The sequence below is a fragment of the Miscanthus floridulus genome, chromosome 9, assembly GCF_019320115.1.
Source record: "Miscanthus floridulus cultivar M001 chromosome 9, ASM1932011v1, whole genome shotgun sequence".
Lineage (NCBI taxonomy): Eukaryota > Viridiplantae > Streptophyta > Magnoliopsida > Poales > Poaceae > Miscanthus > Miscanthus floridulus.
In genome coordinates this window covers 108,130,349-108,149,574 of record NC_089588.1, presented here as the reverse complement: position 1 = coordinate 108,149,574, position 19,226 = coordinate 108,130,349, and the positions used below count along the sequence as shown (strand labels likewise).

Genomic DNA, 19,226 nt, shown 5'->3' with positions numbered 1-19,226 from the left:
ATCTTGGTTTGTATGTTGGTTAATTTGAGATCCTTCATGATTTCATCGGACTACCGGGTTTATATGGGCTCAAGTATGATGGTTTGATCGCTTCGGTGATTGTTATTGTACTTGTGCTCTTATAAATTAGACGGTTCTGTTACACTTAGGAACCTTATATATATGTTTCCCATCTAGAGACTTCCTTACTAATTTCCACCGTGAATCCTTACACTTTAGACATGAATCCAAATCTATGTTCCCCTTCCAATAGAGAATGCAATTATTTTCATAGGCATGAATACTAATATACCCAATTTCTATGGTTTTCACCATTTTCTTAGCCTCATGAAAGGTTTTAGCTAGTGTTGAACCCTCAGGGAGTGCATCATTAAGTAGATCTAGTAGCAGGTTGAAAGATTTGTCAGACCATCCTCCAAGGAGTTTGATGTGGAGTAATCTAATAATGAATCGAAGTTGCGTATATTGCTTGCAAGTAGGGTACAATTCTTTGTTATTTTCTGTGACTAACTTCTGAATGGCAACTAGCTCCTCACAAGGATTTGGAACATAACTATTTTCTCATAATCTCCCTTATCATCTAAGCCAGCAGCTAAGTCTCTAAGCAAATCAGATATGTCATCATGTTCATTGGACTCGTCCACAACCTCAACATCATCACCATCAAAGTCTCCATGATTCACACAAGGGGTAGGTTCTCAATGTAAATTCCATGTTCTATACCCTTTTAGAAACCCATCACATATCAAATGTTCACGAACCTCACTAGCCTTTTTCCAAAAAGAGTTGACACACTTTCTACATGGGCATAATATCTTTCTGCCAGCAGCTGAGTTACTAAATGCAAAAGCTATGAAATTGTTCACTCCTTGCAAATATGTCTTGCCGTGCCTACATGAAACCTTTATGTTAAAAGCCATTTTACATAGCTACATATACCACTTTCAGTATTTGTGAAGCTATTATTTTTTACCTAGCATCATCATCAATCCAAGATTTATCCATCACTGTTACAAGTCGAGAACAAAAAGCTGTCCAAATTATATAATCCATCTATGAAATTTGGGGTACCACAAAATAATTCTTCTTAAAATAATGCATATAGACCAGAGGAGGGAGAGCATCACCTGGTCCTCTTGCAATTTAATTAATGTATATACACACATGTGAAATGGGCATATATATACACACAGACAATTTAAGTGTGTAATTATTATTTGAAATCTGAACTTTGAATACTGGCGCTAAAGATTTGTAGAGGCAGTTGTAAAACACAGCCGACTTTAGAAATTGTTTTCTAAAGGCGGTTAGGAACAACATCCGCTTCTGAAAAAAAAATATTTGTAGACAAATCCATTTTTAGTGAGAGCTCGTCTTCCGAGCTGCCTCTAGAAATTGTTGCGGCAGCCACCTCTATAGAGGCTTCCTAGACACCTCTAAAAAGCTTTTCAGTAGTAGTTTGTGGCTCTTATGTGGTAGGGGTTGGGGTCGGGTATGAGATATGTCTCTAATCACATTGCCTTGGTAGAGAGAATTACGCTAATAGCAATATATAAAAGGCAAATTAAAGAGATATGTTTGAGAAAAATGGATCATTATATTGGTGAGTTTTCCAATTTTTGTGATGAAAAACCATTTCTTTGCTTGGTTGCAAAACATATGTTTTGTGATGCATCCTGCTGGAGTGAGCCTTTTCCTCGACATCATGATTAAATGCTATCAGGTTATTCCCTGTGGTTCTTTAGCAGCAATTAAATGATATTTGAGCACTATCTAGACTATCAACAATCCTCATGGTGTACGTCTGGAATGCTTTTGTTGTGATAGAATGCATTAAAGAAGTAAGAAATATGTTTCGACAGTTACTTAGGCATCATCATTATATTTGTGTAGTAATAAATTCTTGGCATAATATAATGTTACGATTAGGAAATTTATAATTAATGTAATTAAACACAATTTGACCATTGTCTAACCTATCACACAATGCTCATGACTTATAAGGAATGTTTTCTTGTGGTTGATGCATTAATTTATGAAGGAAAAATACTTAGCTATAAGTACAAAAAATATATACACACACTTTATTTGGCAGTGAGTTAATGCTATCCATAAATCATGGTACGAGTAGGTCATTCCTTGCCTCTATAAGTTGCTCTAGAGTCCTCCTTGAAACATATATAAACTGCCCCTCTCCTCATTTCATTTCAACACCAAAGCAACCATCTCCTTATGTTTATATAATCCTACTAGTAGTTGCTGAGCTAGGATATTGCTAGGGTGCTATGGCACGCAAGAAGGTGAATCTCCAGTGGATCTCCAACAATGCTACTCGGCGTGCGACGTATAAGAGACGCTCCCAGGGCCTGGAGAAAAAGGCTAGTGAGCTCACCACACTTTGTGGCATCAAGTTGTGTGTAGTGATGTATGGCCAGGGCGAGGCTCAGCCAAAGGTGTGGCCCTCTGATGAAGAGGCCAAGGAACTCCTCAAGAAATTCAACAGCACGCTAGATGTCAGTAGCCTCAAGAAGACAAAGAACCAAGAGGAGTTCCTCCACAGTCGCTCCTTGAAGCTCCACGAGCAGGTAAGCAAGTTGGACCTTGAAAATCGCGAGCGTGAGACCTTGGACCTCCTCCATGATATCATGTATGGAGGACGCCCGGGCCTTGTTGGCACTGACAAAGACGAGCTCCTTAGACTTAGGGATACGGTGGAGATGAAGATGAGAAAAATCAAAGCACGGCTCCAGCAGCTTGTGGTCGGGGAGCGAGTCCTCCCACAGCCATTGTCGCAGGTGATGCTGCCAGCATCATCTTCGTTGCAGACACAAGCTTCTTGCTACACCTACAATGAGATACAAAGCATGGCAGTACTAGAGGAACACCGTCCCTTGCAGCAGAACTGGAGACTTGCCAACCTAGCCCCAAACTACAGTTCCTTCGCAGGTTGTAGCAGTGAGCCTAGTAGCAGTGGGTGTGAAATGATGCACCCTTACAATCTGGGTGCCTGTTCAGGGCTCCCATCGGCACAGTAGGGAAACTCATCCCATAGTGCATGGCTAGATCTTATATGTTTTCATTGTATTTTGCATGTTGCTCTTAGGGTCCTATCTTAGAGTCACTCGTTGCATCATGTCTTGTGCTTAGCACGCGGCACAAGTTATCTTTCATGTTGTTTTTGCATTTAACAATATGTATGCTTGAATCCGTGTACCCCTTTCAGTCATTTAGATCAATGATATTAATGGATGTCGTTATATTGTGTGGTGTTGCTACTTTATTTTCACATATCCAAGATACATACCATGATACCGAGAGTCTACGAAGTATGAGATGTTTTGTGTGTGATGCACGTGGACTGCCCGGCACTTCCTGTAGTAGCTGGCAGTAGTAGTAGACCCAGGACTGAAATGAAGCCCAGGCGAGACTTAAGACATTGTGAACGGACCATGACGCCTAAGAGGAGGGGTGAATTAGGCAACTTAAAATTCTAACTCTAAACTATGGCCTCTTTTTCTAACCTTAGCAAAACCTATGCAAAAGATAAACTATCTAAATGTGCAACTACAGTTTTGCTAGTGTGTTGCTATCTCTACCGCAAAAGGAGTAATACAATAAATGTAAATGTGGAAGGTAGAGATATGCAAACTCCTATCGATGACTCTGGTATTTTTACTGAGGTATCGAGAAGCGCACAAGCTTCCCCCTAGTCCTCGTTGGAGCCCCTCGCAAGGGCCAAGCTCCCAGTCGGGTAACTCCATGGATAGCCTCAGGCCTTCCCCACACGCAAGTGGGTCTCCGACATGCCTTCCGGCAAGCCTCTCCTGGATGCTACCCGCCGTCTTCACTATCAAGCTTCCGGCCGAAACGCCGCGGGCCTTGTTCCCTCCGGTACACGGTGGCGGCCACACCACAAATGCGGTTGGTGTGATCTCGCAAGACTACAAGCCCCTCCGATGTACAACAATGGTGCTCACAAGCACTGAGTGGTAAGAGATATGCAAACCTCACTAAACACTAGGCCTAAACCTAGAGCAGGCGCATAAGCGGTGGTCTAATCAACCTAAGCACTTCGCAAAGCACCTACGCTAATCACCTAATGAATCACTAAGCACTATGCAAGTGGAGATCACTAAAATGGTATATTAACACCCTTTGTATGTTTCCTCAGCTCCACACTGCTCATTTGGCCGGTTGGGGGTTGTATTTATAAGCCCCACTGAGAAAGTAGCCGTTGGGGACGAAATCCTGCTTTTCTGCTACTGACCTCTCTGTACTCGATCGGACGCTGCTGCCCTGCGTCCGGTCGGTTTTGCCGCCAGCGTCCGGTCACTGCTGCTGACGCCAGTTTGCTGAGCTTCTTCACCGGCGCGTCCGGTCCAGCGTCCGGTCACTTCTGTGAGCTCGTTTCTTTGCGATCTTGCGTATGGCTTGGTTCCTATCTTCATGCTTGGACTTTGCTTGATATCTTGGGTCTTCTCTTGTGCTCCTAGGGTCTTGCTTATGGTGTTGATCATCGGATCATCACGTCGCCTTCGTCCAAGTCACGTCTTGCATCCTATTGAACTACAAAACAATCATTTGCAAGTTCATTAGTCCAATTTGGTTGTGTTGGTCATCAAACACCAAAATCCAGAGTAAATGGGCCAAGGGTCCATTTTCCTTACACACTGATTAGGTCATGTGATTTGAAGCTCCGACTAAGAATGCTGCGATGAAGGACTAAGCATGTGCCGGTGCCGGAGCCCAAGCAGGCGCCCAAGGTCGCTGGTCCTTGGGTCCACCACTGTCTGGAAGTGATTTTGTTTCTGTTGAGGGTACGGTTGTGATGCCTATGGGTGCCACTCCTTTTGCTTGAGGTATCACTTTTGGCCCCTGCTCTTCTTCATTGCACATCCTGCCAGGGTGTGGATCTCCTAGGTGAAAACCCTACACCATTCAATCGATCCACGACATCCTTGGATGTTGTTTCCTCCTTGGAGGTGTCCGTTTGGAGAGACCATTGATATTGCCCACAATTGTCTTCTCCCGACGGTGTTTTGAGTGTGCACAGGGATGTTCTAGTTTGTTCGGGCTTTGTGGGAAGAATCTCAAGTGTGGCTCACAATCATCTGGTTAGCTGTATCAGTCATTGCTGGTCAAGTGCTACTTGGTGGTTGGTTGGCGGATGGCAGAGGACAGTTAGTGGACTTCGGTGACATGTGAGATGCTTTAGATTCATTGTTCATCAGCTTGTTTTGCAGGAGGACGATAGAGTTTTTGTGGACTTCCACAATCTCACTTCATATACAACAGAATAGGTGGAAGTGGAACCGCATCCAGCTTTCCCTATAGGTGGATAGTAGATTGATGGGTGCTTTTAGTTATATGCTCAGTCTGCGATTCTAAATTTGCTTAGAGCCTAGTCTGTCACATTCATATTTCTTTAAACTACAATTATTTTTGTCGATTAGCACATGCTTTTTTATTCATATGAAGCTCGAGAGAGCTTTGTTAACTAGGAATGAATGCTATATATTGTAATCATTTGTATGATGTCCCAAAAATGCACGGTGACGCTGGCCTCAGCCACGCCACCTTATGAATGGTTTTCATAGCTTGCAGAGCTAACTCATTTCACTACTGTAGTCAAGTAATTGGCTTTAAATCTATACTCTATACCCAACTTTCTGTGGTCGCCACACAAACACATCTTCTCAAAGTGGATCCAGCTAACTACACGGTCGTACAAACATGGCTTTCATTCACTTTCTGATAGGGGCGACTGATGGACCACATGAACATATTATTTCTATATGACATCTCTTTTCTCTGCCATTGAATTCGTGATGGAAAGTGATGGTTTTTTTCTTTCCTGTCGAAATCATATGGAGTGATATCTCGCTAAAGCTAAGGTCCAGTGAACTCTAACCAGTCCTGGTTGAATACCACATCTCCATCGCTGCATCTTTCGACGACTAAAGCTGTAAAGCCCATCTCCTTGTCTACCAATGGCACGCAGGTGAGAAATTAATGGTCATTATCAGGCGTAGTTCAAATTTTGGTGTTAAATTCAAATTAATGCTTTAGTAGGTCCCGTCTCCACAAAAGAGTTTAGCTTCTATTCACTACTACAAAATAGTTTTCGCCGATGATATTTTCACCGCCGGTTTTATTAAAACCATAGGTGGTAACTGATAACATATCACCACCCATTCGTAATAAAATTGGCAATGAGAATCATTTTCATGGTCGGTTCTGGAGAAAAACCATTGATGAAATATATCCTTGCTTTCACCACTGATTCGGTACAGGGACCAGCGGTAAAAATCTAGCCTCTCGAGGGTGTGCCTCTCTCTAGCATGATCTGCCTGCCCAACTAACACGTATATGTTTGTGCTTCCTTAAAGTGTCTAACAAGCGGCCCCAATATTCTGGTGGTAAAGGATTGTAAGTCTACGTTCCTTAGGAGAGTTTCTTCAGATAATGTTCTTTTAATGGATACTAGATCTTACCGCCAGCAACAGGTAGCTTTTGTGGTTTTCCAAGTTTTGTATGGGGAAGGTGTTTGCAGGTATCCCTTTGCCTTTCTATCTGTTAGTGTGAGCTCAATCTCTAGCATGCGCTAAACGAACGAAGGAATAAGATGAGTAGAGGTTGGTCTTTATGTACTCTCTTATTTTTCTTAGAGGCTGTTTTGTGCCAAGTTATCATTTTATACTCTCTATTATATGTTGTTTCTCTTGATGAATATCAAATATGAGGCACCTTTTGAGTATCTTTATTAAAAAAACTTGAAGGAAAAAATCACCTTTAATAGCTCCTACTGAATCAAAGACACAAAGTACTTCACCCGTGCTGAACTGAACTGGTTTATTGTTACTAGCCTAACACTGATGGCAAAGTATTCCTATCGGTGTGGAACCAACCGAAAGAAAAATTACAAATCACAAACCACACAGAGGAATGACAAAATTCATGTGTAGAAATGCCATAATTATTTTGACCTGACACTCTTTTCTTATCTACTACTGAATTATTGCTGCTGTCAAGCTTTCATACTTCACTACAGTGCGATTTCTATCTATAGCTGTGTCATTTGAATAGTCTAACGTTTGGTCATGTCATGTGCCATCGTTTTCTTGCATGTCACATTGATGGTTGTCCCACATTTATTTCCCAGATAGAGATGCTATCTATAATACTTTTCAAACATAAAATATTTTCAGTCATTTGAATTGAAAAAAATGTAGTAATCATTTAAAATTTTGACCAGGTTCCTGTTGATGATTGGGCTACTACTGCAACAAAAATTGTTCAGATTGAGACTCCGTGTCTTTTTCCCCCTTTCCTCTACTTCAATGTCCCATCCTTGCATACAAAAATCATATAAATCCAGATATCATGTACAACGATTATTTTCAGAATGCTAATTTATTTTATTGTGTTTTAACCATTGTGGCTACAGTCTACAACTGCATTTTTCCACTTCCACACCAGACGACAAACATCATAAGTGAATGAAATATACTGATGAATTCACAATAAATGTTGATGCATAGAAGGCTCTAATAAAAATAATATGTATTCTTCCACAATTTTACTATATCTCACTCCATCAATCCTCTTCAAGTCAATGCTACAAAATTCCCGCAGCAACGCGCGGGGTATCATCTAGTATCTATAATACTAAAGAACAGTATAATTTAGGGCTCTAATACAATTTTTGTATCCAAGTAGCTAATAACACTTGTCCACTGAGTTGGTTCATTTTTTTTCACAACCACAAGATTGTGCACCCTTTCGATTAGAGCATCTCGAACAAATCCCTTGTCTTCTATCAAACATGTCTCATGTTTTTGTCACCTCCTCCAACAGTATACTCATGGTACCTCCACCTTAAAGTCTCTTTGATATATGGGGTCCACCTACCAATGGCCTGTTGACATTTGAGGTCCACCTGCCAATGACTAAACTTTTTTATTTTTGTTTTTTATGCCCCTATCTCATGGCAAAAAATGTCACAATAGATGCTTCTCGCAGGACATGTTGAGCACCTTGCAATGGGAGTTGAAGTAGATGCTACTCACAAGTCACAAAGGTGGGGCTGCATGCCAGGCAGTATTTAGGGAGGAGCGGCTAGACGTGTAGCCTATGTTGCACTACTGAAAGCCTGCACAATATCTTTGTTCCCTTGAGAGCAGTGCACCACTCCAAGGTCTTTTGCACAACCAAATGGTTGAAGCAACGGTGGCTGGGTGCCAGTTGCGAGGCAGCCACAACGCCAGTAGACAAGTGTGGGAGAGATTTTGGCTTCCGCCAACACTTATTAGACTTGCACTTTGTGCCCATGCCACTATACTTGTGCTTTTCCCAGTGCTTGAACAACCCTCCAGCAGTGGGAGGTGGCAAGCAAGTGTTCGCACCAAAATTTGGTTGTTTCCTGCTAATATAGGAAAACCAAGCTGGCTAGTGAACTTGAAGCTTTGTGTGAAGGCTGATTTAGAGGGGATGGAGGGGCAGATGGCTTGGGGTGACTCACCATACTGTGGGTATGCTCCATGTGCAGCAGCTTGCACTAGGAAGGCTTAGGGAAGGAGATCGACCTCGAGACACCACCATGAACACGAGGAAGAAAATGAAGCTTGGGGCTTCCATCTCTAACTTCGGCGAGGTTGAGGGCGTGGTTGTGGTGGGGAAGCTCGTCGTTGGCTGGCTCCTCCAGCGTGGTGGACTCCTCCTCCTCCTCCTCCTCCTCCTCCTTCCTCTCCTCCTCTTCTTATTCTTCACACAATTCTAGTAGCAAGCTTAACTACTACAACTAGTGAGCTACACAAGTCAAGCAACTAAACTACTCTACTCACTAGATAAGAGCTACTACTACAAAAGCTACAACAAGCAAACCCATGTAAAGTAAATGCAAGTGTAGTAGTGAACAAACCTCCGAGGACAAGAGACACAATGATTTTTATCCTAAGATTCGGTTGCTTGATGGCAACTTAATCCCCGTTGAGATGAGTCCTTTAGACTATCGCTTCACAAGCCTCGCAGGTACACTAGCTCGTCCCCGAACTTGGACACTTGTGTAGAAGCCGGCATGTCACCATGAACCACTTCAATCCTCCTTGATTATACTAGAGTTGCTCCTTTTGTACTTCTGCAGGGATGAGCACAAATCCCCTCACAATGCCACCGATCAGAGCCTCTGCATAATCACCAAGTAGTGCTTCAACGATCTACCATATCCCCAAGCCGTCTAGGTAGTGGCAACCACCAAGAGTAACAAGAACTCCATTGCGAGAATGATTCACCAAGTACCACTAGAAGCAAATTCTCAATGCAAGGCACAAGAAACTCTCCAATCTCACACAAATGCAATCTCTCGAAAAGCAAGTGGGTGGAGTGTGTTTCTCAATCCCAGGGTATGCGGAGTGATGAATATCTAACACTAGGGTTATCAAAACCCCTAGATTAGCACCATGATAGCATATTTAACCCCTTGACCGGTTCTCCTAATCGGTTAGGGCCTAGGAAGCTACACCCAACGGGTGCACTCGTGCGCCCCTATTGGGTCTCGACCAGAGCCCATGGGCGTTGAGCCTCCATCTCCTTGGGGCTCTAGTCAAGCGAAGTTGGCTCGGGAGTAGGGCAAGAACCCAAGGCAGCCTAGGACGTCATCACCCGAGGGACCCAACTGACCAAATGAGGCTCAATAGGGTGGCTTGGGCAGATGCCTCAGAGCTCTCGACAAGACCCTGCCACAATGCCAAGAGCCTCACACCTCGCAGAGGCATAGTGCGGTTAGCTCCATTAGGGCGTTGCTCCCTTCTCCTTAGCGACAGCTGCCCACTTATTTTTATGATGGGTCATGCTCGAGGTAACACATAAGGGACAAGGGAGGTGTCAGAACCCCTAGGCTTTGTCTCCATTGGTGTGCAAGGAATGTTAGAGGGTGGGCGAGCCAGGGAGGGTTGGAACGGTGAGCTCTCGGTCATCCTAGACCTGCCACTGTCATCTGCAAAAGCTACCACGGGCAGTTTCTACGTTGTCGACCATGACCACACCTAGAGCAGTGATGCCCTAGATGGCTCAAAGATGAAGACAATGTAGGTAGAGCACTCAGATGGATATCAAGGAAGCTAGAGAAAACTCCAAACTTTGTATGCCCCTTGCCCTCCGAAGATATAAGGATGGGCAAGGGAACCCTTAGCAGGGATGAACCCATCAAACACTCGATCAACAAATCGAACTCATTCCCAAAACCCTAGTTCAGAGCTAGCCATATGCTCTCCTACTCTCTCTCTCTCTCTCTCTCTCTCTCTCTCTCTCTCTCTCTCTCTCTCTCTCTCTCTCAATTATAAGAACTCACTTGTTCATTCTAACATGAAGAACTCTCTATTAGACGTAGGGCTTCGAATCTCGAACAAGGATAAACCTTCTTATGTCTTGAGTGTTAGCAACAAAAGTCCTAACCATTCATCACTAGCCGTGGTTACAATCCCATGACAGTTTGGTCACTAAGTAGTGTTGACGATCACTAACACCAATTATAAACCATCAACATAACCTGCATATATACTTGATTTTATCACCAAACATTGGAATAGGGGTTTAAACTAATAAATTCCATGAGGTTTGGTGAATATGTGAATGCAGGAGGATTTATCCAGAAAATAGCCCCTGGGACCACCGTCATACTCTTGAAACAACCAAACCAATATTAGAAAGAAATTCGGCTCGTGAAACCTGCGGAAAACAACTCAAGACAGAGTCTAGAAGCTTCCACCAGAGGGTGGGGCCCACCTATTGCAAAGACAGGCCGGCCAGCCCCACCTATAGGCCGGCTGGCCTATGGGTCCCACCAGTCAGCGTCTCCTTTCTACGTCGGTTTCCCACCGCCTTTGAGAGTCCATCTCTGCCGTTGATCAAGGTCGGTTCATCCAATGGTGATCGAGGGAGTTGATGTGGATCGATGACGTGGTGATTCCATGCCCCCCAACTCCACCATGGCCTATATAAGGACGCCTAGACCCCCCTCCCTAGAGCCATCCTGAAACCCTAATTCATATTCTCCTCGTCATGAGCCAGCTATCAAGAGAAGATTTGTCCTTCATAGAATCCAGTCTTGAAAATAATAGTGAGATGGAGAGTGAGGGAAGAGTTTGGAGGAGGTGCCGGCCTATCGGTACTCTCTCTACGTGTCGGTGTTTCATAAACCAGACTATTAAATTTATACGATTGCCACGCTACTCTAGGAAGACGATGGTAGCATCCAATAGACACGAGGATTTATACTGGTTCAGGCTAGAGCCCTACATTCCAACTATCTGCAGCGAACTATGGATGTTTCTTATCAAAGTCATACCATAGAGGTGAATCTACAGGATGTCTTAGGAGACCATCTTTTTTTTTGTCTTCATCATGCCATCTTGTTAGACTTGTTGTTTTTCAGGACAAAAATTACCTTTGGAGACATTTCTTTATTGGAAAGTAGCATAGAACCTTCTTAGCATAACACCCATGTCAAGCATTGCATTTAGCACTTGCATTTCATGAGCACAAGCATCCTTCAACCATTCATGGGCATGAGCATAAGAAGTTTCATCTCATTCACTTTATCTTTATCACATGTGATGTTGCTTATATACATACATATGCTTGTGATCATGGGTGACCAATGTGAGAAATGGTTGTGAGGTCACAAAAACACCTTAGACATATCTAGGATGGTAAATGGAACGATGTTTGTATTCATGACATGGGCCAATTTTGCTTCTAAGTCCTAGTTTACCCTTAACTTCCATTTTCAAGTTACTGGTTTGACCAAAGTTGAACTATGCCTTAGAGTGCTTGCATGGCAGTGTACCCTTAAGCAAAGTTGTAGTACTTGACTAGAGTAACAACTTTCATTTTTGGGCCAAGACCTAATTCAGTGCATAGCATGGTCAAAAACAGCTCATAAGTAGCAACGAAATGCTGTTTTCAAACTTAGAAATTTTTTCTAAGAACTGATTTACAGTTTCATGTACCATACTTTGAAGCTTTGCAATTTGAAAACCAGCTTGAATTAGACCAAGCTCATTTAAGCAAAGTTGGACTTCACGAGTAGCTCTACAATTCTTAGTAATGGAATTTTTGCTAACTCGCCACGGATTAGGGGTACTATTGGCTTGACTTGCACTGCCAGATGGCCAGATGGCCGAGTTTGAACCAGGCACCGCACGCCGTCAGTGGCCAACCATGCCAGGCCGCGGCTGCCACGTGGTGGCCGTACACCAGCGACGGCCAGGATGGTCGGGCTAGCGTGCGGACAAGAGGGCCGCGCCTCTGCTGCTCCACTCCCACTCGCGCACTCCTTCTCTCTCGACCGCGCACGCAGAGCAAGTTGCAGCGCCACTGTCACCATCATCGCGCACCTCCACCACGCTCACACGCCACCACCATAGCCCCGTTGTTCAATCCCTCACCCGTAGAGCTCCGCCGTGACTTGCTCTACTTCCCTGACCCGCCATTGTAGCCGCTCGAGCCCAAGTGAGGCCACATTCCGAGTAGCCATCATCGCCATGGCCGCGTTGCGCCGCTGAGCATGAGCTCGCCCATGGCCAGCCACAACCCGTGCACCTCCGCCCTCTCTCTCCCTCATATGGTCTTCATTGTAGGTCCTAGAAGCTAGAGCCACCGTCCATTTAATCGCTACCGCCGCCGCAGCGCGGGAACGTGCGACTGCACCGGGCGCGCCCGCCATTGCCACAAGCTCAGGCTCGCCGTGGCCAATCCCAACCAGTCACCCTTAGCTCGCTCTGGTGCCTATTACCGAGTCACATTGAGCTCTAGATCCGTAGCCCCCTCGCCAGAATGGCAAGCATCGCCCAGCTCCGCGCACGCATCCAGACCTCACCGCCGCTCCGCCATGGCTTAGACCTAACCCAAGAGCTCTGCTAGAGTATGTGAAAGCCGTAGCCATGTTTACTTGGTTGTGTCATCACCAGAGATGATGAGTCTGCCACCGCGTGCCGCCGCCGGGCCGCCATGCTCGCCGGCGAGGTAACTTCGGTGATCCGCTGAGCCAAGCGAGGGTACCATTAGGTGCGCGAGAAGGTGGGGAACACAATGATGGCACAGGGATGTTCTAGTTTGTGGGTCATCCTGCCAGGGTGTGGATCTCCTGGGTGAAAACCCTGCACCATTCAATCGATCCACGACATCCTTCGATGTTGTTTCCTCCTTGGAGGTGTCCGTTTGGAGAGACCATTGATATTGCCCACAATTGTCTTCTCCCGGCGGTGTTTTGAGTGTGCACAGGAATGTTCTAGTTTGTTCGGGCTTTGTGGGAAGAATCTCAAGTGTGGCTCACAATCATCTGGCCAGCTGTATCAGTCATTGCTGGTCAAGTGCTACTTGGTGGTTGGTTGGCGGATGGCAGAGGACAGTTAGTGGACTTCGGTGACATGTGAGATGCTTTAGATTCATTGTTCATCAGCTTGTTTTGCAGGAGGACGATAGAGTTTTTGTGGACTTCCACAATCTCACTTCATATACAAGAGAATAGGTGGAAGTGGAACCGCATCCAGCTTTCCCTATAGGTGGATAGTAGATTGATGGGTGCTTTGAGTTATATGCGCAGTCTGCGATTCTAAATTTGCTTAGAGCCTAGTCGGTCACATTCATATTTCTTTAAACTACAATTATTTTTGTCGATTAGCACATGCTTTTTTATTCATATGAAGCTCGAGAGAGCTTGTTAACTAGGAATGAATGCTATATATTGTAATCATTTGTATGATGTCCCAAAAATGCACGGTGACGCTGGCCTCAGCCACGCCACCTTATGAATGGTTTTCATAGCTTGCAGAGCTAACTCATTTCACTACTGTAGTCAAGTAATTGGCTTTAAATCTATACTCTATACCCAACTTTCTGTGGTCGCCACACAAACACATCTTCTCAAAGTGGATCCAGCTAACTACACGGTCGTACAAACATGGCTTTCATTCACTTTCTGATAGGGGCGACTGATGGACCACATGAACATATTATTTCTATATGACATCTTTTTTCTCTGCCATTGAATTCCTGATGGAAAGTGATTGTTTTTTTTTCTTTCCTGTCAAAATCATATGGAGTGATATCTCGCTAAAGCTAAGGTCCAGTGAACTCTAACCCGTCCTGGTTGAATACCACATCTCCATCGCTGCATCTTTCGACGACTAAAGCTGTAAAGCCCATCTCATTGTCTACCAATGGCACGCAGGTGAGAAATTAATGGTCATTATCAGGCGTAGTTCAAATTTTGGTGTTGAATTCAAATTAATGCTTTAGTAGGTCCCGTCTCCACAAAAGAGTTTAGCTTCTATTCACTACTACAAAATAGTTTTCGCCGATGATATTTTCACCGCCAGTTTTATTAAAACCATAGGTGGTAACTGATAACATATCACCACCCATTCGTAATAAAATTGGCAATGAAAATCATTTTCATGGTCGGTTCTGGAGAAAAAACATTGATGAAAAATATCCTTGCTTTCACCACTGATTCGGTACAGGGACCAGCGGTAAACATCTAGCCTCACGAGGGTGTGCCCCTCTCTAGCATGATCTGCCTGCCCAACTAACATGTATATGTTTGTGCTTCCTTAAAGTGTCTAACAAGCGGCCCTAATATTCTGGTGGTAAAGGATTGTAAGTCTACGTTCCTTAGGAGAGTTTCTTCAGATAATGTTCTTTTAATGGATACTAGATCTTACCGCCAGCAACAGGTAGCTTTTGTGGTCTTCCAAGTTTTGTATGGGGAAGGTGTTTGCAGGTATCCCTTTGCCTTTCTATCTGTTAGTGTGAGCTCAATCTCTAGCATGCGCTAAACGAACGAAGGAATAAGATGAGTAGAGGTTGGTCTTTATGTACTCTCTTATTTTTCTTAGAGGCTGTTTTGTGCCAAGTTATCATTTTATACTCTCTATTATATATTGTTTCTCTTGATGAATATCAAATATGAGGCACCTTTTGAGTATCTTTGTTAAAAAAACTTGAAGGAAAAAATCACCTTTAATAGCTCCTACTGAATCAAAGACACAAAGTACTTCACCCGTGCTGAACTGAACTGGTTTATTGTTACTAGCCTAACACTGATGGCAAAGTATTCCTATCGGTGTGGAACCAACCGAAAGAAAAGTTACAAATCACAAACCACACAGAGGAATGACAAAATTCATGTGTAGAAATGCCATAATGATTTCGACCTGACACTCTTTTCTTATCTACTACTGAATTATTGCTGCTGTCAAGCTTTCATACTTCACTACAGTGCGATTTCTATCTATAGCTGTGTCATTTGAATAGTCCAACGTTTGGTCATGTCATGTGCCATCCTTTTCTTGCATGTCACGTTGATGGTTGTCCCACATTTATTTCCCAGATAGAGATGCTATCTATAATACTTTTCAAAGATAAAATATTTTCAGTCATTTGAATTGAAAAAAATGTAGTAATCATTTAAAATTTTTACCAGGTTCCTGTTGATGATTGGGCTACTACTGCAAATATTCATGCCTTATTTAACGACTTCCACCCCCAGAGATGGAAGGCGCACCAGGCAGCCACGGCAAAGTGCAGACAAACCACAATACAACCATCACCTTGCTGAAGAATGAAGATCCATAAGATGATTCCCAGCCTATGTACATGGCAGATCTCCATGCTCACTCTTATCACCAATATCCTCTTTGTTACATCCACCTCTCCATCTCCTAACCCTAGCCACCATGATCTCTTGGCGCTCTTATCCCTCAAATCCCACATAACAAGTGATGCACTGTCGTCATGGGATGCAGCAAGCAACGACACCAGCAAACCAGTTCCTAATTTCTGCAAATGGACTGGCGTGACCTGCGGCGACCGTCGCCACCCTGGCCATGTCACTGCCATAGATCTGCATGGCTATGGCCTTGGAGGCACCATCTCTCAAGACATCGGCAACCTCACATACCTCCACTTCATTGATCTATCGTCCAATAACCTGGTAGGTGATATTCCCTCCAGCCTTGGCAATTGTAGAAGACTTCGTACTATGAATTTGAGCAGTAACCACTTGTCTGGTTCTGTCCCTACTCCTCTGGGTCACCTATCAAAGCTCAAAATTTTCAATGTCAACCACAACAATCTGACTGGCGAAATTCCCACGACACTATTTAATGTCACAACGCTAATGATCCTTAGAATTGGGGGAAACTCCTTTCAGGGCCAAATCCCCAGCTGGTTGAGCAACCTAACATCATTGACTGATTTGTATCTTGTGAATAACAACTTCAGTGGCAACATCCCTGCAGATTTATGTAAGTTAAGTAACCTCACGAAGTTTGATGTAATGAATAACAAGCTTGACGGCCCTGTTCCTCCATCACTCTTCAATATTTCGTCTATCACTACCTTAGGTCTTGGCTTCAACCAGCTTATAGGATCACTGCCACTTGATATTGGCTTTAAGCTTCCCAAGCTATTTACTTTGGCCACATTCGAGAACAATTACTTTGAGGGTCCAATACCAGCCTCCTTATCAAATGCATCTGAACTCCATTATCTTATGCTTCATGGAAACCGATATCATGGTTTGATCCCACGGGACATTGGTATTCACGGTAAATTGAAGTTTTTTTCGGTAGGCTACAATGAACTACAAACCACAAAGCCTACGGATTGGGAGTTTATCACATCCTTAACCAACTGTAGCAACTTGATAAGAATAGACCTCGAACAAAACAACTTTTCAGGTGTTATGCCGGTTAGTATCGCCAACCTATCTCGAAAACTCGAGTGGCTTACAATTGGCACAAATCACATAGCCGGGACCATATCTTGGGTAGGGATGTTCCGAAACCTTACAAAGCTTACCCTTGAGGATAACCTATTTACAGGCACCTTACCTATAGATATTGGCAAGCTTTCTAGTCTCGAGAGTCTTGATCTGAGTCATAATGGATTTGAAGGGCAGATTCCACAATCAATAGGCAATGTCACAGTACTGGTTACTCTTTCTCTATCTAATAACTTTCTGAACAACAGCATTCCTCCAAGCCTTGGAAAATTATCGAATATTGAATCCATGGATCTTTCTTGTAACCTGTTGACGGGCCAAATCCCACTGGAGATATTTAGTATTCCTTCCCTGACCATACTTCTTAACCTTTCCAGAAATGCTCTAAGTGGGGCAATTCCAACACAGATTGGGCACTTGAAGAGCCTCGACACAATGGACCTATCAATGAATAAGCTAGATGGTGAAATCCCAGAGGCTATTGAGGGTTGTGTCCAACTGCGATTCCTATACTTACAAGGAAATCTACTGCAAGAGCAAATCCCAAAAGGGTTGAGTACTCTGGGAGTGCTTGAAAAATTGGATCTCTCGAGCAATAACTTAACAGGACCCATACCCAAATTTCTAGAGGGCATTAGATCTCTAAGCTATCTAAACCTGTCCTTCAATAACCTATCTGGTCCTGTGCCAGATGCAGGTGTCTTTTCTAATTCCACTATATTGTCGGTCACAGGTAACACCATGCTATGTGGTGGTCCTCCATTCTTGCAACTCCATTCATGCCCATCTATACCTTCTCACAAGGCTTCACCGCATCGATTGCACATATTTATCTTTGGAGCTATTGGATTATTCATCTTTTGTGTATGCTCCGTAACTGCTTATTGCTTTATTAAGAGAAGGACCACATCAACTTTTGTTCATCATGAGTACCTATTCTTTAATGAGGAGCATGAGAGAATATCCTATGCCGAGCTACATAAAGCAACAGGATCATTCTCTCCAGCAAATTTGATTGGTTCTGGAAGCTCTGGCAAAGTGTACTTTGGAAATTTAACTTTTGGTGAGAATTTAGCTACCGTAGCAATCAAGGTTCTTGATCTTGGCCAACAAAGAGCTAGTAGAAGCTTTTTAGCTGAGTGTAATGCTCTAAAGAGGATCCACCACCGGAAATTGGTGAAGGTGATCACCGTGTGCAGTGGCTTCGACCATAATGGTAATGAATTCAAGGCACTTGTCCTAGAATATATTTGCAATGGGAGTTTAGATGACTGGCTGCATCGAGACAAAACGACAAATAGCAAGATCAGAAGAAATCTAAGTTTGATGAAAAGACTCAACATTGCTCTTGACGTTGCACAGGCATTGGAATATCTTCACGATCATATTGATCCACGGATAGTTCATTGTGACATTAAACCAAGCAACATACTTCTAGATGATGATTTGGTTGGACATGTTACAGACTTCGGTTTAGCAAAGATAATGTCGTCTGAAGCAGGCAGGAAAAACCATCCTGAAACTGAAGGCAGCTCATTTGCAGTTAAAGGCACAATTGGATATATCCCCCCAGGTCAGTAATCAAACGGTTGTTGACGCATATGAATATGTTGCTGTTCTGAAGATTATTTATCTGATAAACTGATAATATTAAATTTTTATGTGATCTAATTATAATGTAGCCAATGAAATTTCCTTTTCTGTATATCCCAGAGTATGGATCAGGATGTGATGTCTCCACGGATGGTGATACATATAGCTACGGGGTACTCCTGTTAGAAATGTTTACTGGAAGAAGGCCAACTGACAGTTTCAACGATGGCGTGCCAAATCTTGTCAGCTTTGTTAAGATGGCTTATCCTATTAATCTACTAGAGATACTTGATGTTACTGCATCATACAGTAGAAACACAGACACCCAAGCTATCCTAGATATTCTCGTTTATCCAGTATTTAGAGTTGCTTTAGCATGTTGCAATGACTCACCAAGACAAAGAATGAAGATGCACGACATAGTGGAGGAGTTGAATGCTATAAAAATGGCATGCGCTGTTCAGATGCCCTACTCATAAATTACGGGCTGACACATGAACTAGGCTGGCAATAAGATGGTTCATTTTAGTCTACAAGCTTGCTAATATCCCTTGTGAACCTCCAAGTTTGCTAATTTCCTTGTGAACCTCCGATTTGTAAAAGGACTTTTATTGGTGATTCATAAGTCAAGTATATTGCCACTGATTTTTACTTTACATATGTTTAATTTTTTTTAATCATCTATACCTAAATAGGAATCGATCAACAATAGGCCAATGAAACCAAACTAAAAATACATCGCCAATACTTCCTGCCGATCCATCCATCAGCCACATCAAAAATCTGCTGCAGATCATCAGTCGCACAGCATAAAGAACAGGCCACTAGCGATCCATCCATCAGCAAA

At 43.4% G+C, this 19,226-nt stretch overlaps 2 protein-coding genes across 2 annotated transcripts; both read left to right on the top strand.

Moving 5' to 3' along the window:
* Positions 1 to 2,202: 2,202 nt before the first annotated feature.
* LOC136482584 (MADS-box transcription factor PHERES 2-like) lies at positions 2,203 to 4,145 on the top strand. Its single transcript, XM_066479807.1, has one exon. The coding sequence runs from the start codon at positions 2,286 to 2,288 to the stop codon at positions 3,033 to 3,035; it is 750 nt and encodes a 249-aa protein (XP_066335904.1). The 5' UTR covers positions 2,203 to 2,285; the 3' UTR covers positions 3,036 to 4,145.
* An 11,421-nt stretch (positions 4,146 to 15,566) lies between these two features.
* Positions 15,567 to 19,012, top strand: LOC136484080 (probable LRR receptor-like serine/threonine-protein kinase At3g47570). The gene is made up of 2 exons (XM_066481238.1): positions 15,567 to 18,359; positions 18,500 to 19,012. Exons 1-2 carry the CDS (start codon positions 15,623 to 15,625, stop codon positions 18,856 to 18,858), a joined length of 3,096 nt encoding a protein of 1,031 aa, XP_066337335.1. The 5' UTR covers positions 15,567 to 15,622; the 3' UTR covers positions 18,859 to 19,012.
* Positions 19,013 to 19,226: the final 214 nt, after the last annotated feature.

Coding starts and splice junctions, on each gene's coding strand:
- LOC136482584 (XM_066479807.1), top strand. CDS start 2,286: ATGGCACGCAAGAAGGTGAATCTCCAGTGGATCTCCAACAATGCTACT.
- LOC136484080 (XM_066481238.1), top strand. CDS start 15,623: ATGAAGATCCATAAGATGATTCCCAGCCTATGTACATGGCAGATCTCC. Junction 18,360..18,499: donor AATTGGATATATCCCCCCAG/GTCAGTAATCAA, acceptor TGTATATCCCAG/AGTATGGATCAGGATGTGAT.